The sequence below is a fragment of the Oreochromis aureus genome, linkage group 8 (assembly GCF_013358895.1).
Source record: "Oreochromis aureus strain Israel breed Guangdong linkage group 8, ZZ_aureus, whole genome shotgun sequence".
NCBI classification, from domain to species: Eukaryota; Metazoa; Chordata; class Actinopteri; order Cichliformes; family Cichlidae; genus Oreochromis; species Oreochromis aureus.
This window is the reverse complement of record NC_052949.1, coordinates 14,632,687-14,659,142: the sequence shown is the minus strand read 5'-3', so window position 1 is coordinate 14,659,142 and position 26,456 is coordinate 14,632,687. Positions and strand designations below refer to the sequence as shown.

General features: G+C 40.0%; 1 protein-coding gene across 1 annotated transcript in view; it reads right to left on the bottom strand.

Annotated features, from left to right (window-relative positions):
- LOC116329814 (rho-related GTP-binding protein RhoN-like) overlaps positions 1 to 23,776 on the bottom strand; it is a 34,733-nt gene extending 10,957 nt beyond the window's left edge. The window contains exons 1-2 of the mRNA XM_031751909.2: positions 23,343 to 23,776; positions 21,942 to 22,029 (exon numbers count right to left, since the gene is read on the bottom strand). Coding sequence (XP_031607769.1) covers positions 21,942 to 22,029; positions 23,343 to 23,447 — 193 coding nt within the window. The 5' untranslated portion in view covers positions 23,448 to 23,776. The remainder of the gene's footprint in view (positions 1 to 21,941; positions 22,030 to 23,342) is intronic.
- Between the last annotated feature and the right edge of the window lie 2,680 nt (positions 23,777 to 26,456).

Here is a 26,456-nt window from a genome sequence, read left to right as displayed (position 1 = left end):
AAATTCTCTCTTGGTGATGGAAATAATTTTCTTTTACTTTGAATAATTAAATGTGTGTTATGACTCATTCTGTACTCAAATGACTGAAAAATATTGGCCTGTTAGCCAACTATACGCAGTACTGGGAAAGAAATATATTTCACTTATGAAGGAGGTGGTCAGTAAAACAAGACAAACTTTAACCAATCAAATCAAACATTTATCAAGCCTTAGACGCGGTAAAAACTGTACATTTCATTTAACAACCTGCCTCACATTGCTCTGTATTCTTATCTATATCGCAAGCAACAACATCACACTGCAGTGGATTAGTGAAAGATTTAATATTACCCACCCAACACACACATATGACAAAAGGAATTAAAAAATAAGTCAAGTATATGGAGGGCTGGAGCAGGCAGCTAGCAAGACAACTAAAGGATAATAACCAGACGAGAGAAGACATCACAGGTAAAAAAATGCCTTAAAAAAATGATTTTTTAAAATAAACACCTGATGCCATTCCTGACACAACCCCCCAACTGGATTTGTGTGTCCTTTAGTGATCAAACTTTGGTGATGTTTTGCTTATCAGGCTAATGTGTAAACCACCACGCTAGAAATGAAGATCCAAAGGTCTCTTGATGATCTAAGGCTGTGAGCGTGCTCTTATTGGAAAAAATGGTTCTTCTATGTACCTTGGGGCCAGATCCAGACGAGCTTTGAAAGTGATCATTAAAATTTGAAAATCAATTGTAAAAATGCACAGGAAGTGGAGCTAAGCCAGCGTAGGGGAGATGTGATGCAGTCTGCAGAAACCAGTAAGAAGCAGAGCTGCTGAATTCTGAACCAGCTGGAAACAAGAGAGTAGCTTCTCATTAATGCCAGAGAGGCAACGGTCCAGTCTTGAGAAAATAAATGCTGGCAGTGAGTGCTGTTTGATTTAGTGCTATTAGAATACCTTACCTGCATAAAAAACTCAAAGTCAGAAGAATTTTAAAAAGTTTGGGGACCCTGTTTGAACTATTTATAACCTACCGTTGCTCATTATAATTTTAGGTGAGCAGATGTGCTCCGTTTGTGGGTTGTTTATTGAAAATTTTACAATGGATCCAACCTTTTACTTGTTAGAAATAAATCCTTGGGGCGGGGGCAGCCTCATGTTAGCTTACGGATTTTAGTAATTCAATTATAGGATTAAAATCTTATCATAATAGCTGATAAAACATAAAACTAAGACATTTCAAATTCTGATTACACAGCATCTTCACACCTGGAGGCACAGGACTGCAAAAAAAGAAAAAAGTAGACACATTTACCCTCATTAGTGTTGCGCCGTCAGAATTTGGCCCCAAAGCAAAAATGTGTTCGCGCACGTGTGTTGCTGTGGTCAAAAATGTCAAACTAAAGGGCACAACCATTTTCTCCCTTGTCTCTTTGACTAATTCCTGCCCCCAGCTTTCACACATACCACACACACCCACTTTCGCCTTTTGTGCTTTAGCATTTTGCAGGTGCAGGATACGTCTTTAACGTCCACAGAAAATGAGGATGATTAATGGAAGCAGGGCTGAAGAAAGAGAGGGAGCATGGAAGTGCATCTGACAGTTCCCATAAACCACCGAACGGCCTCCTCAGACTCCCTTCGCACGCGTAGTAGCTGAGATGGCTGTTCTTCAGCTGCATCAGATGGCAGTCATAAAGTTCAAAAGTTTGAGTCTTTCTCTCTGCAGTTGGTCCTCTGCATTTTTACATATTTCTTATTTGATTATGACACAGTTTTCTCCTTTAGGTTTGTGGCAGAAATATAGGTCACAGAGAAAACTGAAGAGAAGCAAAAAAAAACACAGGCATGCAAGTTTAAACTTTCTATATGAAATATTGCTCGCTCATTCTGGGCAGTAGGATGAGATGTTGTAAAAGAAGTCATTTGCAGAGATGCACAGTAAGCACTTCCTCTTACACCAGGTCTATATAGGCTACAACTGTGCAGAGTAATGTGTTTTGTTCAGGTACCATCATTGAGACTCATGCCGACTTGCAAAATGCCAAAGGATGTACAATTCTGACTCCAAAGTAGTTGGGATGTTAATGAAAATAAAACAAAATGCAGTGAACCTCCTGCGAATCAGGGCTTCTGAAAGTTCAGACAAGCAAGTGCCAGTTTAGAGGGGGGAAAAGTGTGTATTTAGAAATGTGTTCAAACGGTGGTGGTTTATGTTTTACACTTTAAACTGTTTTATTTACTTAAATCATATTCAAGGCATTTGTTTTTTAACACTGTAATATCGGTCTTTGTACAGGCAAGCAGTCGGGCCTTTATATATATCATTTGTCTCTAAGTTTTCCTGTTAAAGTTTCTGTTTCTGTCTAGTTTTCTCATCAGAACTTAGCTTAATGTAGTTTTAATTCGATTTTATTGGTCACTTTTCTGCTGCACTGCAACATGTGAGCATCACATTAGAGCTAATATAGTTTTTTATTTTTATTTCATTTTGGCTTTTGACTTTTTGTTCATTTTTTTAAGGTGGTTCCCAGAGTGGATTTTCTTGTTTTAGTTTATTTTTTATTAGTTTACGTGTTATTTTGTTTTTTTAATCATTATACGATAAAAAACACACAGCGTTTTAAAAACAGTTAAATCACAGTCATGTAGACACCCAGAGCCTCAATAAACATGTCCATCAGTGCTTCATCAGACAAAACTAAATACATTTTTTTCACATCTAGTTTTAGTTTGTAGTTAGTTTTAATTAACTGCAATAACCTTGCATCACATACTTGTTATAGCAGTCAGTCCTTTGTGATTCCTGATTAGGAGTGTCATTTCTGCATTAAAACTTCTAAAAACATCCTGTCCAGTTCTACATATTTCATTACCTTGTGCATTCGCATCCTGCCAAATATTTCCAACAAACGTTCAAACTCAGAGAAATCATTTTTGTCGGTGTAATGATCTGTTTCATTTCAGTCGCCTGGAGTCACATCCTGTCAGTTCAACTCTGTACAACAAAACTGAACACAGCTACACAAGTATTACATGCCGCCGGGCTTATCAAATCCTTATATTATTTTCTGGCTCTGATTTTTTTAACAGCTGCAAAACCATTACAACAAATTCATAGACGCTGACCTTTTGCAAACCTGAAACGCATCCAACTTGCTTCTCTACTCCGTTTCTACACCGTGCTCTGACTCAGAGATAATAAAACTGTTGCGTTGCTGAAAATCTGTGTACGTTTTAATCTCCCATAGAAAGAAAATTGAATTGGAATTATTAAGCAAATCGAGAAAGATTGCTACTGGCATCATTAAAATCCTTTCAATCCATAATAGTAGGATAAACTAATGGTAAGGCAGCAGTAAGCATGATATTTGTGGCCATTTCTTGTATATGAAATAACATAATATGACTACATTTATCATGGCTGAACATTATTTGCAGTTTAAATTTGGAAGCCTCAAACCATTCCTGAACCTTTTTTGCTTTGTGGCCATGAAGGGATGTCCAATGTCTGCAATAATGTTTAGGTAGGCGGTACACAACAATTAACATACACATGGATGGCAGGACTTAAGGTTTCCAAACAGAACATTGTGCGTAGCATCAGACTGCCTCCACTGGCTTGCCTCCTTCCCATGTTTCTCAGGTAAGCAACTAACATGCACCCGGCCATCCATGTGTAAAAGAAAACAAAACTCATCACACCAGGCCACCGTTTTCCATTGCTCCATTGTCCAATTCTGATGCTCACGTGCCCACTGTTGGTGTTTTCTGCAGTGGACAGGGATCAGCATGGGCACCTATGTCTGGTTTGCAGCTATGCAGCCCCATGTGCAACAAACTGCAATAGACTCTGCATTCTGACACCTTTTTATCAGAGCGAGCATGAACTGTTTTGTCAGTCTGAGCCACAGTAGCTGGTCTGTTGGATCGGAACGCCCTGATGCTAGTTCCACTGTTCTTTCCTTTCTTGGAGATGGTCTGACCCACTCGTCTAGCCATCACAATCTGGCCCTTCTCAGACCTGCACAAAACCTTCCACTTGCCCATTTTACCTCCTTCTAACACATCAACTCCAAGGACATGATGTTGACTTGCTCCCTAATATATCCCACTCACTAACGGGTGCCATGATGAAGAGATAATCAGCGTTATTCATATCACCTGTCAGTGTTATACCGGATCGGTTTATATTTCTCATAGTTTTTATGATATTTATAATATACTTTAAATCAGGAAATCTTTCACACTTTCTCTGTCCCTCATAAATCTTGCACTGGCATAATCTAGGATAATGGCAGCGCTTACTTGACTCATCATCAAAAGAACAAGTCCACGCTGACACACACACACACACACACACACACACACACACACACACACACACACACACACACACACACACACACACACACACACACAGGAAGCTTCAAGGTTCCATGAAGTCAGCTAATCCATGTTCAGCACTCGAGCAGAGGCTAATGTGTATTGATCTGAGCTTTTCTGACGCTCTCTGGGACTTGTAGTATGATGCCCCTCATGGGGAGTTTCCTGCTGTTGTAGCAAGATCAGTCCATCTGTCTCTGAGTAAAACCCTCTGATCAAACTCATAAAAGACACATGCGACGCCTCAGGGGTATTGCATGAATTTAGCGATCTCAAAGAAATGATGTTACTGTCATTTAGAGCATTCAGAGTACACTGACTTCAGCCATCACGCAGAACAAGATTTGGATGCTTAATTGCATTTACAGCTAAGTAGAGTTTGCAGATGTAGCTTGGAACTGAAATGTGCTACCAGACGCACTTTCCACAAATGGAAAACTCTGGGATGTAAACAATCTACAGAAAATAAATGTCAGTACATTTCAGATGTTTGGCTGATGTATAATGTTTGGTACAGTGATGCAAAGCAGTCTGGGAAACAGCAGCACCATGCTGTGACTCCACATGAGGTTTTCATGCTTTGATGTTTGGTGCTTACAAAAATCTGCATTTCCTTTTTTCCTCTTTGTTTGTAACTCATGCGCATTTACTCTCCAAGCACTCGTGTAATTTTATGTAATCCACTTGTGTTCCACCTTTGGCTGTTCTCTCCGTTTCGAGATGTTTGTCCTTCAAAAAAAATCTTCTGATGCTGCTTGAATTTTACATTTTAGGAAGGTTTCTCAGTCAAACTCTACAAAACGCTTTGAAAAAGTGCGCACAAGCTGCCATAGGGTCTAGTGGTCACTACACAGAGCTGTGAGACTCTTTAAAACAAGATTCTTTATTTGCGTCACACCCTGATGTTTAATAAATATTGAAACATTGGCTATTAATTGATGATGGGAACTCCAACGAGATGCATCACACTGGCCTGGGAAGGTGATGTAGGGCTACAGCTGCATATATGTTTTTCCAATTTTGAAGAACTGAAAGTGACATATTAAAATAACTAATCACTAATGTCTTCTGATCCAGTTCAACTCCATACAGGACACACTCACCAGCCAACAGATTAGTTACACCTGCAAATAATTAGCCAGCTAATCATATACATGATCAAGAGAACCTGCTGAAGTTCAAACCCAGCATCAGAAGCCCACGCGGTCTGGTCTGACTGTTTCAGAAACTGCTGATCTGCTAGAGTTTTCTCACACTAAGGGTTTACAAAGAATACAGGTTGATGCCAGAGGTTGGAAGAGACTGGCGAGGCTGCTTTAAGCTGATGGGAAAGCAACTGGAACTACAATTACCACTTGTTACAACCAAAAAGTTTGCAGAAGAGCATCTCTGAACACATAACAAATAAACCTTGAAACAGATGGGATACAGCGTCATACAGTTCACATGGGCTCACCAAAACTGGACAACAGAAGATTCAAAAAACATTGCCTGGTCTCATTTGAATGGTAGGGTTAGAATTTGATGTAAAGCACATGAAAGCATGGATCCATCCTGCCTTGCATCAGTGGCTCACGCTAGTGGTGGTGGAGTAGATGGGAGCTATATAGGGGGATGCTCCATGTAAAAACCTCAGATAATCTCAAAAAAAGATCTGAATTCAGAGGTGCAGCCACCAAATCTGCAGCAGCTGAGCGATGCTGTCATGTCAAAACAAGCCAAAATCTCAGAGGAATGTTTCCACGTTGTCGATTGAAGAATTAAGTCAGTTCTAAAGGCAAAAGCAGAGACCAGCCCAGTACTAGCAAACTGTACCTAATAAAGTGGCTGTTGAGTATAAATCAATAAAAAAAAAAAGCTCACACTACAAAAGCTGCAAGGAGAAGAGTTTTGTGTGGAAAAAGCTTTTCCATCATTTCAACACTTCTTCCTAACTAATTGTTTCACATCGCTGTAAACTGATGAGGGAAGCGCGTAGTAAACAAGAACGTTTGTCATACGCACGGTGCCAGTGTGCTGCTCTAAAGAAAAATGGTAGAAAAGAAAATCTTTACCTCACCGAAAATGTTTCTCACCAACAGTTCCAGTGCAGCACCCCATCCTCTGAATGGCCTTATCGGTAAAATCCTCCCTGATATTTGATCAGTCCTTGTAATCTTTCTCAATTATTCCGTTTGTTTTTTGTTTAATTCATCAGCCACCTGCACGTTTTAGAGAAGTTCACTTTTTATGAAGCAGAATTCCTCGATGAGCAGCCTTAAACGATCCCCGACGGGCAGGTTTCTTAATTAAGAAAATAAGGAAGGAATATTATCTATTTTATGTTTAATATGGCAAATCTTGTTAGTGATTTTTTATATATGTGCTCCAGAGATATCTCCTTTTTTATATTTTGTCTGAACTTGTAAAAACTCATTATTAAACCTCCTGTGCTGTTTTGGGTAATGTCTTGGGTTAGTCAAGCTCAAAGCTGTAAAGCGGCTGATAAGAGACAATCAGACTCGTCGTAGCCTTTTGTATGCATAGCGCTGCATGATTCAGAAGAAACAGACACACATACATACACACACACCTTTTGAGATGTTAGCACAGAAAATCATTATTAATCCCCTCTTATGGCACTTTTTCCTGCCAACTTTCATCACAGCGCAGAAATGTTCATTAATATTAAAATCCTGTTTGTCCTAGTCATGCCCTTCTGAAGAAATAGTTTGGGTTTTCATTCCTGAAATACATCCAGACGGAAAACAGCACAAGAAATGAATGCTATTGATTAATGCATTCATCTGCTGCGCCTCGAACATATAAATAATGCCCCCTGCAGTGGCTGAGCATTAGTGCTACGTACTCATGCTGTGTGAAATATGCAGACAATATGGAATCAGCCTGTAAGTTCGGTTGAGCACCAGGCAGCGATAGAGTCCACTCTGTATGCATGCTCCATGAGGCTGATCACTCGGCGTACATTCGTAAACACTCTGAGACACCGTGCGGAGCAGACAGTCTGCTGCTTTGTCTGCTGCTCTGTAAAAAACAAAAGCATCATCATTTTAACATAAAAGTTTTATTCATTTTCCTCTGTGATCCCTCTCTGTCTGCCACTTAAACAAAGCGAGTTACAAAGCTATTGAGCTACAAAGACTTTTCTAGACACATTAGAGCGTTTTAATGTTTCTAATCTAAGGGCAGTGGAGCAAACAAAGCCAAAATCAAAACAAATGCTTGATGTCTAACATCATCTCCGAGCACCCTAATGATGTCATCAGGGTTATCTAGACTTGGAGATAACAGTATCCTTGTGCTAAAGTCACACTAAGGAAAACAGCGGTTGGAGACTGCAGCACTAACAAAATTATTGCGACTGTGGCAAATGGAACCGTGAACTCGTTGCCTTTGAACTGGTTGCTTTGAAGACGGGAACCACGGGGCATCAAGACGACGATAAAACAGCAATAAGACGGATTCGCTGAACAGTTTGCATTTCAACAGGGTCAAGGTGACAATTACTTGCAATCTGTTTGTGATAATATGGCGATTAACTGCTAAATGGTGAAAACTCCAAATCTGTTGCTGTTTGCATACACAGAAATTTACATTCACAATTTAACTACTTACATTTAAAGTCCTGTGAGATCTGAAACAAAGTCAGAAACTGCTCTACAAATACTGACGTAGTTACTGCAGGATTGCAATTTCGCTGCAAAACTTCAAAGGCTCTCAGCAATCTTGCTTTTACATAGGAATAAAACCAGAATATAACAGGTGGCAACCAGTTGACTCCCCTTTGCAGATGTGTTGCCTGTGCGCTCATCAGCGCAGACTGACAGACTTGTACGCATTTATCAAGGAGATGGTGATTATTTGCAAACCTTTACATTCGCCAATCACTGCAGTCAGTCTGAGTTAAACTGCAACTGTTTGGGGACAAGTTGCTACCCAATCAGGAGACCTGTGTAACTATCTTGCAATCAAAAGTGACTGAAAGATCTATTCTCCAGCAGGTTGTGTACCTTTTTATTCCTAATGTGACTGAGCCATTAAAGCTTGTGTTATAAATTCATCACATAAGGGATTGAGGGAAAGGCCTATGCTCCATCCATCAAGTATTCTGAACTTGTTAAGTGATGATATATCGTATCAGTCTTCTAAGCCCTTGGACTCTGCTTGTTTGTGTTTGGGAAGTGAAGCACCTGAAAATGTCTAATTACATCATACTCAATCGCACATCCCCTGACCTATTAGGTCAAAGTCAAGTACCGTTTATAAACAGATGGAATTTTCTCAGTTGCTATGGAGACAGCACAGGGGTCATCATACTACCTTTGTATGGAACTTTGATCACGCGATAACAGATGGTCATGTATGGGCAGGATGATGGCAGCTGAGCCATGACAAGTGTAAATCCATCGACTGATGGCTGCCATTAGAGAATTAAAAATTTCATGTTACAGAGTTTTTCTATTTATTCTTAATAGCTGATATAAATCAATTAAAGCCTTGACCTCGTCACGCACCACATTTAAGATAACTGGAACTCTTATTTTGATAGGAAAAAACGAGGAGAAGGCTAGAACTGCTCCTAAGGTAAGCCGTTCTCTTCTGTACTGAGAATAATCCATTTTAGGTGTACATGAATCAGAGATTCATGTAACCAGAGTACACCGTGCTTGTTGTTATGCATACCTCTCTGCTTGAATACTGAACAATAATAGCCTGAGAAGCAGCGTGGAGGACTGAGTGAAGCTGGTCCTGGCAGTCGCAGGCACAGACAGACACATTTTGCACAATGTGGTTGTCAGCAATGTGACAACAGATTTGGATTTTCTTTACCACACTCATGCTGGAGTATTTGATCTGTCTGTTATTTTGCTGAACGCTGAAGTGGGACCAGCTCTATTGGAAAATCTTCAGATTATGAGCCATCAGGAACAAGATTACATTGTCTCTGTTTATACCCTTTACCCAAGCCTAGCTAAAGTTTTTCATTTAGAGCGTTGCCAAGTAGCAGCTGTAACCTGGCTGGATTTCGCTGAAAACTTGTATGTGGTGTTATTTTTCTAACTCAACAGGCATAGAGGGAGAGCGCTGCCACTGAGCGTACTTTGCCTGAAATCAGCAGTAATCCAGCAGGAGTCTTTTAAATTAATGACAGAGGGAACAGACTGGCATCTGGGCCTCAACCAGCCCAACTGTATGTGACTCCATGCACCGCATTCTACATTTAAACTTAAAGTATAAAAACCTCCGTTATTCACCGCTTGTCTGGACCAGACCTTTTGAATGTAGTTTAAATATCACAAATTTGCATGATCTAGTAAAGTGGGTAAAACACATTTGCTTAAGCTCTTAAAGTGTTTCGCCTAAATTTGAGTTAATTAAAAAACAGAAGCACAGTTTTCTTCTGTGCAGAGCTGAAATGTCATCAAGTGGTAACTAAACGCAGCGTTTACACGACTACACATTTTTGTGCTTGTCGGTAATTATTTTTAATGTGCCATGACATTTAAGAAGTTGGAGGTACGACAACCAATCATTTAATCAACCGACAGAAAATGATTTTGATCATTAATTATTATTTGGGTCAAAAAGTAAATCTTTTCAAATGTAAATCTTATGTTATAGCAAATAACAATTAAAGGTAAATTTGGCATTTGAGTTGGTACATTTATAGTCTTCTGACGTGATCTACTGAGAATGAACCGATTGTGTGCGCCTAATTGTTGGTTGCAGCTCGGCTAAAAGTTATTGCCGGCACAATTTCCACTATAAAGATTGTCATGAACTTAATTACCCAATCAGGAGCACCAATTTGCAATAGTTGGGCCAAGAGTGTATTTGTTAGAAGCAATGAAAAGTAGCTGAAACAGCAAGCCCCTTCTAGTCTGAGGGACACAGTGTGAATGCAAACCTGAGCTCAGTAAGAGAAAGCTGAACCATCAACATTTTCAGGATCACTCTTCCTACCCTGACACCGTCCCTCTGTGTAGGTTATGTGCGTTTTAAATCTGATTAATTAACAGTTCATTTCATTTTTCTGTGGCGCATCTCCATCAGCTGCTCCATCGTTCTCATTGATTTAGCCCTGTCTTCTGTGTGGACGCATTCACTTCATTACTTTGTATTTCAGGGATTTTACTTTACCTTAACGTGAATACAGAAAACAGAAAACCAGGCTCACTCATGCTTGTACTTTAATTATGGTGAATCACATGCAGTAGAAACAAGGTCAAAACCATCCACCACCTCCTGCTGCAGGAGTAATGGCTGAGGTGCTGGGGGGCTGAAGTGAGTGGTCAAAGCTGCATCGTGCATTATAGATAAGGGATAGAGAGGGTCTTAAGTGGATATACCCCTTGAGTGGCCTGTGTGTCTAAACAAAGTGTGTAATAAAATCTTTTCAGTGAGTAGTGAAGGATCCAAGATGCAGACACAGAGGCAGGTGGAGGGTTAAGTAAAGGCGAGCCCTTTATTGAGCTGATATATTTAACAACATGATTCAAACGCAGAACTTAAGGGAAAACTGTAAACTATAAACTCGTTAAGGAACTGAGATTCTAGGAGCCGAAGACCAGGAACCAGACTAACACCGGGAAACTGAACAATTCACTCTGACAAAGGACAAGAGGAGACTGAGACATCACACACACACACACACACATACACACACACACACACACACACACACACACACACACACACACACACACACACACACACACACACACACACACACACACACACACACACACACACACACACACACACACACACACACACACACACACACAGAGGAGGGTGATTAGGGGGAGTGGAGACACATGGGAAACAAAGTAGGAGCAAATCATTAATAAAAAGGGAACACTGGACAACACACTATCACAATAAAACAGGAAACATAACCAATACTGAGCCTGTGACTAGATACGAGGACTTGACACTGCGACAGAAGCTACACAAAGACCAGACAGATACTGGGGCCTGACTGGGGGAACAAAGGGATCACAAAAGATAATAACTAAATATTACAAAATCAAGAAAAGGAACCAGAATATAACAGAGAATACGAAAGATAACATAAATGCTAAAGGAAGTTAGCAATAGAGCTACAGTCACAGATAATTTTCTTCTCATGGTTTAACTTTTTGCTATGTTGGAGCACGTTTAACCAGTTCCAAGGACTTCTATTTTACTCTGACCTTTTATTATCATTCTACTTATCTGGATTAACCAGTAAATTTTGCTTTTCTTTTGCAGTCTCCCACACAATGTCACGTGAAAAGGCCTGTGCTGCTGGAATGTGTTATATCAGGTTAAAAGCAAATATTTTAAACACACTGTCAGACAAGGTGCTACATGAGTGATATGCCCAGTTGCCATGACATTGCCATGATGTTGCCATGGTAGTTACATTAGCTAAAACTGATGCAACTCATGTATTGAAGTGACCAGCAGTACTTCACTCCATTTATATCAACGACACAGGCTAACACCTGTTAGCTTCCAGACCCGTGATAAGCAAAAATAATGAATTGTAAACAAAAATGAAAATGTATCATGAAAAACAAAAAGAAACAAACAGTCCCTTCATAGATTATTCATAAAAAGGAAATACTGAGAGAATATATAACTAGATCAAGCAGCTTCTGCTCTACAAAAAAAAATAAAAAATTAAATTCTCTTCCACCAATGCCCTATTGTGCAATTTTATAAAAGGTGAACCATAGAAGAAACAAAAATGAAAGGCTTCCTTCTTTTCTCAGCTCTCCAACAAATATCATGATATAAAGATTGGTAGTTTTTGCACAGTCTCGCTAACACAGACAAACAAACCTCTGCCTCAGTTCCTGTTTTGGCAGAGGAGTCATGGCGAAGGTTTAAAAAGAAAAAAAAAGAAAAGAGAGATGACAACCAATTATTAGAAAGTACATCTGCACTGCATAATTTCCCATTTTAAGCACAAATTGCTGGCAGAGGAATAAAGCCATATAATTAAAAATGAGAAAGAGCTGCTGTAACAGGCATGCAGTATATTCTATATGCCACTTGCCATATGCAGTAGTGCGTGAAAAATGTCTCCGTAAGTCTTCACATTGTGCTGGGTGGTAAATGTCATGTTGTGTTACCTGATGTTTTAAATGAATGATGATGTCTGCTGTGCTCAAGTTCATTCAAAAGTCTTAGACAGACTGCTGAGTTACACACTACCGGTACTAGCTGAGAAACAGACTCCGTGTCCCTGGGGAATGGGAGTAGAGACGCATCTAGGCCACTCATTTTCAATGCACCCTTGGTCTTCTAATGGGCTGCATGAGCAGAGGAGAATGAGACCAGGTTGGCTGGAGCACAAGCTCACACCATGAAAACCTACTGACACTCTTTAGTCCTCACTCAGCATATACCGTCTCCCATCCACGACTCCGAGCACTTAGCCCTCCACCGGGACTCTACATTCCTCCATCCCTTCACTGTCCCTATTTATATATTTTCCCACTTGTGTAATCTCTTTCAGCACTTACTCATACCCTTACTCACACACATCACCATACACACCCCTGCACATGTTCAGTAGGAAAGAAAAAAACAACAGCACTTGGACTAAAAACCCAGTTCCCTGCTATCCACACTTCTATCCAAAAAGCCTCTGAAATGCTTCGACACATCAGACCATTTTCTCTGCTCCGTCCTGTCATGGAGCCAGTGCCACTCGTTTGCTCAGACGCTCGCTTAAAGCACATCTGGGTGCCGCTTTCAAGGAGCCAACATGTAATTGGGGTCATAAAAGGAGCTTATAAATGATGGATTGTTGAGGAAATCTCTGCCACAGACTCTGCTGACCTGGGATAGATTGGAAGGTTGGATTCAACGGGGCAAACAGTATTTTCACTGCATGTGTGTTTAAGTATCTGTGTGTGTTTTAACATGTCGGGGCATGTCCCTGTTGGCTCGAGGAAGTTAGGAAAGTTCCAGTGAGCAGGAAGCTAACTTGAAATAGAATTCAAAACAGTGCATTCCTTCACTGTTCACTCGCTATAGGTGTGATAATGCAGGTTGAGCCGGTTGTTTTATTAACTCATACCTCACATGTTCACACAGTCACCTGTAAAACCCAGGTGATCTGAACACCTTTGTTGTTGTGGCAGGTGCATCATGCAGAGTTGAGTCATTTCAGCGTCATGTAGCCCCGGGGGGGATAAGGTAGGAATTCAGCTACACGTCATTTCTTTGCATCGACAGAAACACGCACAAGCCAAACAGTCACATTTCATTATGTGACCACACTCTGCGTGTGTGAAATATGTTGCTGAAACAAAGCACTCTGCCATTTTTTTTAGCTACTCGATAGGAGCAGGAACCAAAACAGCTGCGCATTTATACTTCAGGTTGACATTAAAGTAACATTTTCATTTATTTAGAGTCATGTTTCTGAATGTAACGCCACGATCCACTTTCCTTTGAGCTATGTCGGGCTCCTCATTTCCTGAGGAAAACACTTGGCTCCATTATGTTTACCAGCTTGTTGCCCAGTGCCATTTTGTTCTGAGCAAGTAATTTAAGGTGCGTTTTAAAGATATTTTTTTATTTATATCTTAAAAGAGCAACACGTTGCAACAGGAAATGCTGCTGATGACAGCGATCAGATCTAAAGGTAACTTTTAGGGCTGAAAAATGAAACATTGGCTGTTTGTTCCGCTCATTTTCAGTCCAGTCAATGAACCCGACTTTTTGAGAGGATTGTTTAACACTCACCTATGAATCATTCAGGGATGAACGAGTGTGTGCACATAACAAACAACCTAGAAAAAAACTGTTTTAAATGAATGTTTATGCACTTTGTTACTAGCTGACTGATCCATTTCACTGAAGCCTCATCAGAATTGGTCTCAGAGGACTGGTGGCTGTCAGGAGGTTACGACAAGGACAAAAGCTTGAGGTATGTCAAACTATATTAGAACTTGACCAAAAATCAATGAATCATAATTTAAAACCATCAAGTTCAGGAGGGAGGTCCAACAGTGAGTGTCTACAGCCATCTTTAATTGACGTTGGGAGATCCGTCAAGGTTTGGAGCTGCATTTCAGACAACGGTGTTGGAGATCTTTTCAAAATTGGTGGAATTACGAACACAGAAAAGTGCCATCAGATTTTGATCCACCGTGCATTACCATCTGGAAAGCATTTGATTGGCAAAATCTTCATTTTTCATCTCAAACACACTGTCATTGCTGAAAAAAGCATATTTGTATAGCAAAAAACACAAAGTGGAACACTATCTGTCATCTTAACAGAGAACAGCCAACATCCAAAGAAGAGCTTTGGGTGTCTTTCTTGAAGTCTGGAGAACTATTCCTGAAGACTACTTTGAGTGGAGAGATGGTGGCAGATGGCTGCCCCTCCCTGAGCTTTGTTCTGCCAGAGGTTTCCTTCGTTAAAAGGGAGTTTTTCCTCCCTTCTGTCGCCAAAGCGCTTGCTCACAGGCAGTTATCTGATTGTCTGGGTTTTCTCTACATTATTGTAGCAGCTGTTGCAGTGATTTGGAGTGAGTCATTAAAATTAAATTGAACTGAACTGAAATTACAAAAAGAGATTTCAATTTGTTGAGAAGAACAAAGGTGGTCATACCAAATTTTTACTTTCGGTACTTGACTTTCAAGCTTTAGATTACTCCATGTTTTCACATTTTTTCAACACATTGCTGCACCTATTTTCTTATTTTCCAACAAAATATAAAGAAAGACTTTATCACAAAACTTTAGCTCTAGTTGGTAACTTAGCCTTCCACCCTCTGATCTAAATATGGTCAGTTTTGGGGTTAAAAAACAAGACAGCTACAGCCAAAATCCTAAAATCAAGGCTTCAGAGGAAGACTTCTGTAACTGACAGATGCCGAGATTAAAAGTAGAATCTAATGTGTCTTTGTCACTGGGAGTAAACCTGCTCACATACATGTAGTTATGTTAGCTTTTCCTAATATCATACTCTCCCAAATACAATAGTTAAAAAAATAATGTTAGAAGGTGAACCAGGACAAAGTTCCATTTAATGTGAAGTTTAATATAATAAAACCATGATTTATTTTTACCTAAGTATCCAGGGAAAAGTCATTTTAGGGCATATTCATAATTAATACCATACAATTAGCTAAGAATGTAAATGCCATCCCTGGAGTCTATGTATTAATCTGATTTATGACCTTTTTAAGCCTCGCACTCAAAGATCGGTTGATATCTGAGTAAAACAGATGCTCGTGAAATCTGAATTCCTTTCGGCTCAAGTTAGAAAAATGTTTGACTTGAACAAAGCCACACAGGACAATCAGTGCAGCAAAATAAAATCACGCTGGGAGCCAGTGGAAAACATTTAATTAGCTCCCACATACAGTTAGGTCCACAAGTATTTTAGGCAATGATGCACTTTTTGTAATTTTGCCTCTGCGCACCATTACAGTGGGTTTCAAAGCAATCAGTCACGACTGAAGTACAGACTTTTAGCTTCAGTTCAAGCTGTTTAAAAAAATATTGTGATATCTGTTCAGGGATTACAGCCATTTTTATATTCAGAGGCTCAAAGGTAATGGACTGACAAGCAGTTTCATGGTCAGGTGAGGCCTGCTCCCTTCTTATTCCATGGCATATGAAGCAAATAAAATATCTGTGGTTAATTTTGCTTTTGTACGCTGTTCACTGGAACTTTCAATACAAGGTCCAAAGAGATTTTAATGCAAATCGAGGAGACCATCATCATTGATTTTCCATCATTTCAATCATTATGGGGTACTTCTGTGTGGACATTGTGTTCAACAGCAGTGCAAAATCTGATTCTTCTGATCTGTTGGACATCTCTCAAACATCTTCCACGCCGCTTGTGATGCTAGTTTGATTTTGTTTAAGCAGTTCACATCTTCAAATGCATCCAATATAATTAAGTTGTTGTTCATAACAGACTTCATTAATAGGAGGGGTCGTTATCTCACTCAGTCGAGCGCTACTCATTCCGCAGCTCTAATTTGCCTCTGCTTCACCTTTGCCCTTTTTTATAGCGACATTTTTCCATGTCAATCTTCTTTCACCATCTCGCAAAAAATCCATACCATGTCACTTCAGCCTTCTTTGTTTCAGTTGCAGACAGCTGCCAAGTCTGCACATTTGCAGTAAGTGCAAATGTGCACATGCTGTGAGAGGTTTGACTCTCATTTGTAAATGAATACAATGTTCCATAAGCACATTTGAGATCATTCCATATCTGAAAGACAGAACCAAGCCCAGTGCAGGTTGTTGCTGGAATTCACGACAGTATCCAACATCCAAACTGAAGACATTCCTGAGCTCATTGTTGGCAAGCCATCCTTGGCGCTACAGGATTTTTTGGTTTTTTGTTTTCTTGCTCTTTTACTTCCTCATCCCTGTAAAAACCATTGTCTTGGTTTTACAGTAGGACATTTGTATTCCAAAGCAGCTATAGCTTTCATTGTTTCAGGCTAAAAAATACTATATATATGTACAAAGTATAAAACCCGTCAGAGAGACAGCAAAAATATCAGGATTGGTCAAATCAGCAATCTGCTACTTTTCTTTAAAAAAAAAAAAAAAGACACTGCACCTGCTCAGCCTGAAAGAACTCAGAAGAACACTAAAGTGGAGGATTACAGAATGTATACAGATGGATACAGATGATGCATGTATGGGGCCCGTGTAGCTACTGCTTATTGATGATGTGACTACTGATAGTAGTAGCAGGTTGAATTCTGTAGTGTACAGGGCTATTGAGCAAAATGCAGGGTTTGAGACTTCATACAGTCACTGACTGCAAAGGATTTTCATCCAGGTATAAAAAAACAATCCTTATATTTAGAATTGTCTTAGTCTGTAATTTTGAGCCTTAATAATGACCCTAAATTTAAAAAAAATCATCAAGAAATTAAAATCAAAAATGCCCATCCACTGTTTGGGTTTATTGTGATAAAGATTATGCCATTGTCCATATATCTATGGACCTAACTGTGCATTCTGACTAGGGGTTATTTGTTGCTGCTTCCAGGATGCTTAGCTTCAGTACAGTATAGAACCAAATCTTTTCTTTGTGTTGCTGCGTATAAAGACAGATTACAGTGAGCCATATGCCGGAATCTGGAAGAAAGGAGTATGGGAAATGAGAAAAGGAGTGAGTGAAAAGTGAGGAAGAGATAAAGATGGATAGAGAGACAGACAAAGAAAACGCAAGGTAAGCTAATCAAGTGCAAGAGTGCTGAGAGGGCACTGCCCCAATACAGTGGGACTCCTGACCTTGACTTGTTGGAAACAGAGAAAGAGAAGGAGCCGGGTGGGAGGCTGGCAGCCTGAGGGGATATTAGGAAGAATCGATGAAATTAAAGAGAGGAGGAGAAAACTGCAGAGAAGGGCAAATCTAGACATATAAACTGTTATGGCAAAATTAGGTCAGCTGGGATCAGATTTTTAAGGACTTTTATTTGTTTTTTATTTGAAGAGTAACAAGTTCTTGCTACACAACTGCTGTGTCATCATAATCAATAATGCTTGCAATTTTAGACTACTTTTATTTTCTAGGGTTTTTTTTTTTTTTTTTTTTTTTTAATTGTGATCTGATGACTCCATGGGATTCATTGTCCATTAAACATTGCAGAGGCTTTTTATGAAGATGAATTAGAATGAAAGCCCATACCAATCACCCAAAGCATTAAAAATACCTACCTAATATTGGGTAGCCACGCCTGCTGCTAACAAAAACATCTCCGATCTATCATGGTATGGGCACAAAACCTTTGGGGGTAATCTTATGTTGTCTGGCAAAGGGGCAGCAAATCCTTTGGGTAATGTATGTAATGGGTGGGGGCCTCTGAGAATTAAGTTTATTCTGTAGAGGCTCAATCTGTGATTGACTTTGACAGAGCTGGACAGCTTATTTGCATTCATCCCATGTTGCATAAACTAGACAGCATTGCTGTGGGAGTCACTGTTGATTGGTTAGATAAATACTAAAGTATCCTAACCAGTTCAAAACAGGTTTATTTATAAATCACATTCACAACAACAGTCAATCCAAGCCTCTACTGTAAGGTAAAGATCCTACAGTATTAGGCATAAAGCACAAACAATCAATCGATCCCCAATATGAGCAATCACTTTGGAATGGTGGGAAGGAAAAACTCCCTCTTAACAGGAAGAGCCCTCCGGCAGAATGAGACTCGGGGAGAGGCAGCCATCTGCCACAACTGGTTTTAGTAGGTGGTAGGGGTGGGGTGGGGGCGAGGGTTGAAAGAGCAAAGGGAGACAGGATAAAACACAGACTAAGGAAGAGAGAAGACAAAAATTTAATGAAATATATGGGGAGTAAAAAGAGGTGAGTGGAGAGGAAGTGCTCAGTGTATTGCATGAAGTCCCACAGCAGTCTGAGCCTGTAGCAGCATAACTAATAGATGGTTCCTGGTCACCTGATCAAGCCCCAGCTATAAGCCTTATCAAAGAGTATGCTTTATTCTGATCTTAAACGTAGATAGGGTGTCTGTCTCTTGAGTTGGTTCCACAGGAGCTGAAATCTGCTTTTAGAAATTCTAGAAACCACAAGTAAGCCTGCAGTCGGCGAGCAAAGTGCTCTGTTGGGATAATATAATACTATGGCATCATTAAGATATGATGGGGCTCAATAAGCGGAGTTTGGAGGCCCAGTCTTGAATCGCGATTGTGATGAAAATAGTCAGTGTTATTTATTTAATGCATGGCCAATGGAAGTCTCATTGCACCGTTTTGGATTAACTGGAGATTTTTTTTTCAACATCTTTATGATAATGAGTTACAATAGTCCAGCCAACAGGACTACAGGACAATGAATGAGTTTCTGTGTCATGATGAGCAGACATAGCAGGTATAGTGTATTCTAACCACAATACACTCAATGCACTTCTTTTTCATTGATTTAGTTTTGTGATGGCATACCAACTCCAGCCTTTGGCACTGACACTCTTGTTTTGATGGAAATGGTGCAGGACCATTTAGAAAATAGTCTCTTTTTTTACTGGAACGGCATTGCCATTTATCTGAGCTTGATCTCAACTTGGTCTCACCTGCAGCGCCACATGACTGAAGACAGAAACAGAGCAACATGACAATGACTGAAAGACTGAGGAAGCGTAAGGAGCCAGTGGGCAATAAATTCAGAGTAAAGTTTAAATTGGCAGAAAAAAAAAAAGGAGTTTAACCTACAAGGAAGGGAGTTTAAACTACAAGCATGTTTGGATGTAGCAGAGGGAAGCAGGAGGTGGGTTGTGTGGCAAGATGAAGAATGAAAGAGACAGGGGGCAAGTGTTCGGTCACACAGCAAGTGCCTGATTAATTAAATCCACTGTTTGTTTCTGCACAATAAGCGGGCAGCTCAGAGACCGCTTCTGGCACCTTGCCTAATACACTCTCCTATCTGTGAGGCTCTACAACAACTCAACATGATCCTTCTCTTCTTATCTCCTCCCCTGTTTTCCACGCTGGAGTTCAAGCTTCATAGCTTAAAATGTGTGATGAGTTTGTGCTCTTATATATTTGAAACGTCTGGTGCTCTGAAGCTTGGGAGGTTTTTTATATTTAGTGTTTCATCCACAACTTCAATTTCATTGAGTCAGTTCACCTGCAGTTAAACAAACTGCACACACTGCCATGCCACATGTCACAAACACACATATCAGCTAAAGCATGTTCTTTATCAAATCACAAAAATCTGTGATTGCATAAAGTAAGCAGGAGCAAAAGTTTAAAAGTCAAGGGTATTGCAGCAGTGTATATACAGAAACTTCCATGTAAGCACACCAGGTTTAGTAACCCCCCGTTCAGCTATTAGTAAAACACAGCAGGTACCAGAGGGAATTGTGGTGTTACTGATGTAGTTGCCAATGCACCTGTCTCCTGACACAAACCCAGAATAGCTGGCAGGGATGCTGCAAGGCAACACACATGTCTCCTCCTCACTTAAAGAGAGCTGGAAGAAGCCACCTAAGGTCAGAGTTGGATCAGCTACCGTAAACCCCTACTGCTCAATATGGGTGCCATTTCTTTGTATAATAAAAGTTCTCTCGTCTGATTCTTATCAAGGCATCTAATGAGCACACAGAATATTCCTGTAACCACTGGTGCTTGCAGAATTGGCTCCTTTTTATAGCTTTTAGTACCATTTATCAGTTATAATAAAGCTTTGTTTAAAAACTTCTACTAAAATCAGATAGTATTGCTTTATAAATCCATTTCAGTTAGACATGCAACATTTTGGGGTGCACGAATATAAAGAAAAATCCCTCTGACTTGAGTAAATCCTTCTGTAAACCCTCCTAAAGTGATCCACATTAAAATCTAATTCCTCTTTTTCTTTCACAGTAGCACAAATAAGCAGATTTTTTTGTATTGTATATGTTTATGGAGTTTTTTGACAAAAGCTGAACATGTGGCCCTTCTTTCACCTCACACCTCATAAACTCATTCACAACTGGGAGCGTCATGTCCGCTCAGATTCCAATAATGTGTCACAATAACAATTCTGAACGGCACCTGCTTCGCACAAAAAGGTGAATTACATTTCTTTCCGAGGCGGAGTAAATTACTGTTTAAGTGTTTCAGTGAGGGAAAGGTGTGTGCGTGAACCAGCCGGTAATTTCTCAGGGTGTTGTTTAAACACCGCAGAGCGGCCTCACCCACCGCAAAGCAGACTCGGCAGCTGCAGCAGCTCTTAATCTCCAGCTTGCCTAGCTGGTCTCCCTGTCTGCACGGGTGGAGGTTAATGGAGCACTTTGCAGTAAAGCTGCTCTCACGCTGTGTGAGAACAAGTTTTGGGGAGTTTTGTAAGTAGAAATGAAACATGAAGGGGTCTAAAGGATAAAAAGGGACAGAGTTAATGCACATCTGGAGACCCATAGAGGCCCTCCATCTGATCATCTCTCCAAAGTGAAGTCTTGAAAAGATATAATGACTTTGGAAATCAAAAAATGTTCAGTGAACACATTTAAGAGTTTGTGCAACAGCTTCGCAAGCTCTCAGCGCTACAAGTGGACAGAGAACACTTGTTATCTCAAATAAACTGGTGCCATGTTGCATGAATTCAGTGAAGATGCCAAAATCCTCATCAAAATCACGTATGCAGGCAATTAATTTGCATTTTCATGTGTTGATTAGCTGTGGTTGTTACTCAGAGTAGGTATGTGTTGAATAACAAGCTGTTCAGAGGCCCCGCATAACACTTAGGCTGCTGCTGAAAGTGTCAGATTAGCTCTGAAGTAGGACTGAAGTTATATAAATACACACACGTTATGTTTCTGCATCCCAGGCTAGATTAATTCATTTTGAAATTAAAAAAAAAAACAGTCAGTACTCTCAACAGATTATCCTGACACATTGTGGTTGCTCATGTTTTTGGCCCACAGCCTGGAAGTTGCGGAACACTCCAAGGAGTCAGCTGTCTGCCGATCTGGAGCTCCTCGCTCAGTAACCTCATCACGGCTTGATGATGCGGCACACCTTTCATCACTCTGGTGTGATAATCTTGAGTTGAAAGGAGAACATAAAGAGATGATTGGGAATCTCACCTGATGTGTCCCACATGTTGAGCTCGATCCTCTGCTTCTCAATCTCGAAGCTAGCCGTGTAATTCTCAAACACCGTGGGAACGTAATTCTGAAACGAGAGGCGTGTGGTGGCTAAAATTAGATCAAAGCTTGGAGGAGATGATATGCCCACTGTAAAAAAGAAAGATGGTGTGATTTTCATGACACAAAACAGTCAGATTCCTAATTAATTCAAATAGCTGCTGTGGGGATGGTAAGTGCAGTTGTGAATGTCAAGAGGCGAGAGATGTGTGTGTGTGTGTGTGTGTGTGTGTGTGTGTGTGTGTGTGTGTGTGTGTGTGTGTGTGTGTGGAAAGTAGATGAGTCCAATGCTTTGCTTTGACCTATTTGCAAGTTCTGAACTTTAGTTCAAAAAGCTTTGATAAATCCCAACAGTTCAAGAGTTTGACAGAATGCATTTCTTACATCACATAAAAATTCTCTTCCTTTGGAGCACAAGTTCTTTCTTCCTCACTAAACACATTTCCTGTTGTTGTTAGTGTGTTAAGTCTGCATTCCTTTCTAGTTTTGCTGAAAATATATGCTTCGGGGTTTATCCATCCACAATCTGTAAGTTTTTTGTCATAAACTGAGTTCTTAAAAAGCTTTTTTATATATATATATATATATAACTTTTTTACTTACTTCAGATGTCGTAGCCTATTGGTTACATGATTTTAATTACACAAAGTATAGAAGACAGAGTACTACTTCTAAGAGATAAACTATTACTTGTGCTAACTTATTGCCTCTATTCGGTTTTCGGTCACCACTATAAAACATTACACACTCCTGGGTTTAATATCTCGTGTCTCACAACGTATAAACGCACAATCTAGCTCCCAGGCGGTTATTCAGCGGGTTGTTGGTCGGCTGCTGTTCTGGTCAAACCTGCAAAGTCCCACATCAACAGACGGACACGGTGCGCAAAAGCGCACGTAGGCCAAAGATTCAGTGATAACTGGCCACTGAATTCTAATTATGTTATTAATTTACATGGTGCTGTTGCATCCCTTTAAATAAGGCTTAACACAAACCCCGGTAAAATCCTGACATGATGAAATGATACACAACGAGAACACCATAATGTTTCTTTAAAAAAAAAAAAAAAAAAAAGAACATCCATTTACAGTTTCGAGTTTTAACTTCCATGATATTTTTCAAAGAGAGCGGCACAAATACATTATAATAAATGTTTACAGGCCACACATTTAACTCGGTATCAATCAGCTCCCACAATGATCCACAATGTCAAGCCTTCTTGAAGCGATCTCACTCTACGTGAAAACACTGCCGCGTGGTTTCAGGGACTTTACGCACCTGTGCCGTCGCACCATTCAGGGCTGCTGTGCGTATTTCTATTTCTAATAAATGCTGACTTACCTCTGGGTACGAGTCTTTGGCAAAAACGTGAAGGAGAGCCGTCTTGCCACACTTGCTGTCCCCGACAACCACAATCTTACAGCGAAGTAATCCCTTGCTCTCCATGGTTTCCCCTCTTTAAATCACTGAGTGCTTCTGTGTCGCTACCTCCTTGTCATTTAGCTCCCAGCAAATAATAATGTCGAAGAGCAGCTTTAAATGTTTATTTTTTTCCCACAGATGGAATAAAACACTCCGGATAAAGAAAAAAAAACAAAACAAAACAAAAGAAAACTTCAACTCCACAGTCTGGTGTAGTTTCGGCTACATGCTCTGCGCGCTGCTGCGCTCCACTGCTTCTTCCAGTCAAGTGAGGCGCACAGCTGATGCTTTCGGTCAAAGTCACGTCCTTAAAATGCAGATTCCTGTTTGGCTTTTCAAATTTAAAGCCTACGTGGTGTCGGCTATGTAAACAACAATAACGCTCAGTCTATTCCATCCGCGTCATGCTAGAAAAGTAGCTGCTTAGCAGAGCAGCAGCTTAACCCTGCGAGCAGCTGCTGTTATTGCGCTAATACAGCCGGGCTAACAGTCTATTATTTTGAATGAAAACTTGCAGCTGTTCACATCTTTCTATAACAGACTCTGCCCAGCTTGACATAGCCCCCCCCCGACCCCCCCCTATATCCACCCAGGTGGGTTTATATATCTCTGTTCAAAACAACTGAATATCTGCTGAATTTTTAAAAAGCCAGTTTAGTGACGTCTACTTTATATATATGATTACAGGCAGAATAAGCGTGGCCCATTTCTCAGATTTACTTTACAAGTCTTCACAGTTTAGTGACAGTTTTTAACACTGCTGCTGATAGAAGGATTCTGGTGTGACTCCCCCGCATGACTAATCTGCGCTTTTGTATATAAACACAGGATGCCAGCTTCATTCTGAACTTTGTTACCAGGGATAAGATCTGTGTGATCTGCCTCAGCGCGTTAGACCTTCTAAAGAACATTTGCAGCCTGTTAGCTCCATCTTCTGGCCAAAAAAGAGAGAAGAGAAAGAGAAAAAATAGCTTGTTTTCCAGTATTTTACTAAATCCCACAGCCAATGTGCGCTTGCCTGCTTTTGCTAAAACAACAGAAAGAAAGTAAACTGTCAAATTGTCCTTGGAAAACTAAAAATGTTGCCTCGTCAAGAGTTTAATGTGACATGTAAAAGGAAACCATATCTTCTGAATTTATTAACAGTATGTTTGATAGTCTCAGCAGATACAAGTTTATTTTGTGCAAAGACAATGTGAAGAGAGTAAAAAGACACTTAAAGCGGCCGTCCTAATTTTCGATTTTGAGGAAAAAGATATGCATGAGCTCTTCTTTTAAATTGTCTGTCTTCACAAAAATGATCAAATGGACATGTAAACATGATCAAAAGGTGAATGACGGGGGAAAGAAAGAAAACATTAAATCTCCAAAAGTTGATTCTGTTCATCTGGACGTAGCTACGTCCAGATGAACAGAATCAACTTTTACCTGGATGATGGAGCATGCATCAAGACAAAAATATTAAGTTGTTATGGGGATCTGACTTGTTTTATGCAGGTACTCATGATGGGTTTTGGACTCACTACAGAACAGTGAACTGTTAACTGAGATGGTTTGGACATGTGCAGAGGAGAGATGGTGGATATACTGGACAAAGCATGCTGATCATGGAGATCCCAGGCTGGCGGAAAAGAGAAAGACCTCAGAGAAGATTCATGGATCTTGTGAAAGAGGACATGCAGAGGATTGGTGTGACAGAGAGGATGCTCCGGATAGGATGAGATGGATGCAAATGATCTGCTGTGACAACCCCTAAAGGGAGCAGCTGGAAGATGAAGAAGAAGAAGAGACTGATTACTTTAGCTTCAGCAAAGCTGAAAAGGCAGTTAAACTATAGTAGTTAACAGCTTTTTAAGCAGTGGGGGGGGTAAAACCGAAGCACAGAACATCTGAGAGCATCTGAGAGTGCTAACTTCCCCTCACATCAAAGTTAGCAACCACAGTTCTTTGTGTTTTCAGTTAACATCATATTTGCACCAGCCGTGTGGTGTGAGGCTATGTACAAGGCCAGAGGTCTCAGCTAGAAAAGACCCAGTGTGAAAGCTGCAGTGAAGTCATTAAATACTTGCTTTTCACAAAATGCACAATAACACACAGCCTGCTGATGCCAGTATTAACCTTGTGCACAGGAGTGTAAATAGTGAGGCGTTGAGATAAAGTTGAGATAAAATACTTTCACTGTTTTGTTAAAGAAACTGTACATGTGAGGGTTTTATTTACAGATTTTATTTAATCTGTAAACCGTAAAAACCAGCATGCCCAGAGAGATTAAGGGTTGTAATTTTAATCACTTTCTTCAAGTCATCTCATCTGTTTTCATCTATTGCTTTAAGAAGCTGCTCAAAAATACTTTAACAAGAACATGTCCCTGAACTTGATAAAGAGTTGAGAAAATTGATGCTTTTTATTTGTCTGACCCACTGGAGATCAAACTGTGAAAAAAGTGAAAAAAGTGAGAAGTGAAATGAATCAAAAAGTGAAATGAATCTGACTCAGCCCCCTCCCCCAGATTTTATTTACCAGATGTCTATAGTATGTGGTGTGAAGGCTGTACCCTACCTTATGTCTATATAGATATATAATGCAAAGTGTTCGGTTTGACTTTTCTGCCTCTTTAAAAGGCAACTCTAATCTTTCTCACCATGCCCTCACTTCCTGTCTGAACCAACTGCAGCATGCAGGAGTGTGTGTGTGAGTGTGCACAAAGTATGTGTGTCTGTGTGTGTGTGTCTGGAGAGGGGGGATACATGTCAGGTGACTGAGATAAGTCACTGCAATATCGCAAATAAGAGGATCGGACCTTTAAATTCACTTGAGTATATCCTACAATTATCTAACAAAGGGGAGAGCTGTGGCTTTAAATACATTACAATGATATTTATTCTACAGTAAGGCTTTTTTTCATGTATAACTTCAAATGTTACCAGCTTACGGGGCATATAGGTTCCTATAGCTTTCAAATTCAGCTAAATAATGAATTTAAAAGTAATTTGTACTGCCAAAACATTTGACTTATATTTGAGAACATAATTT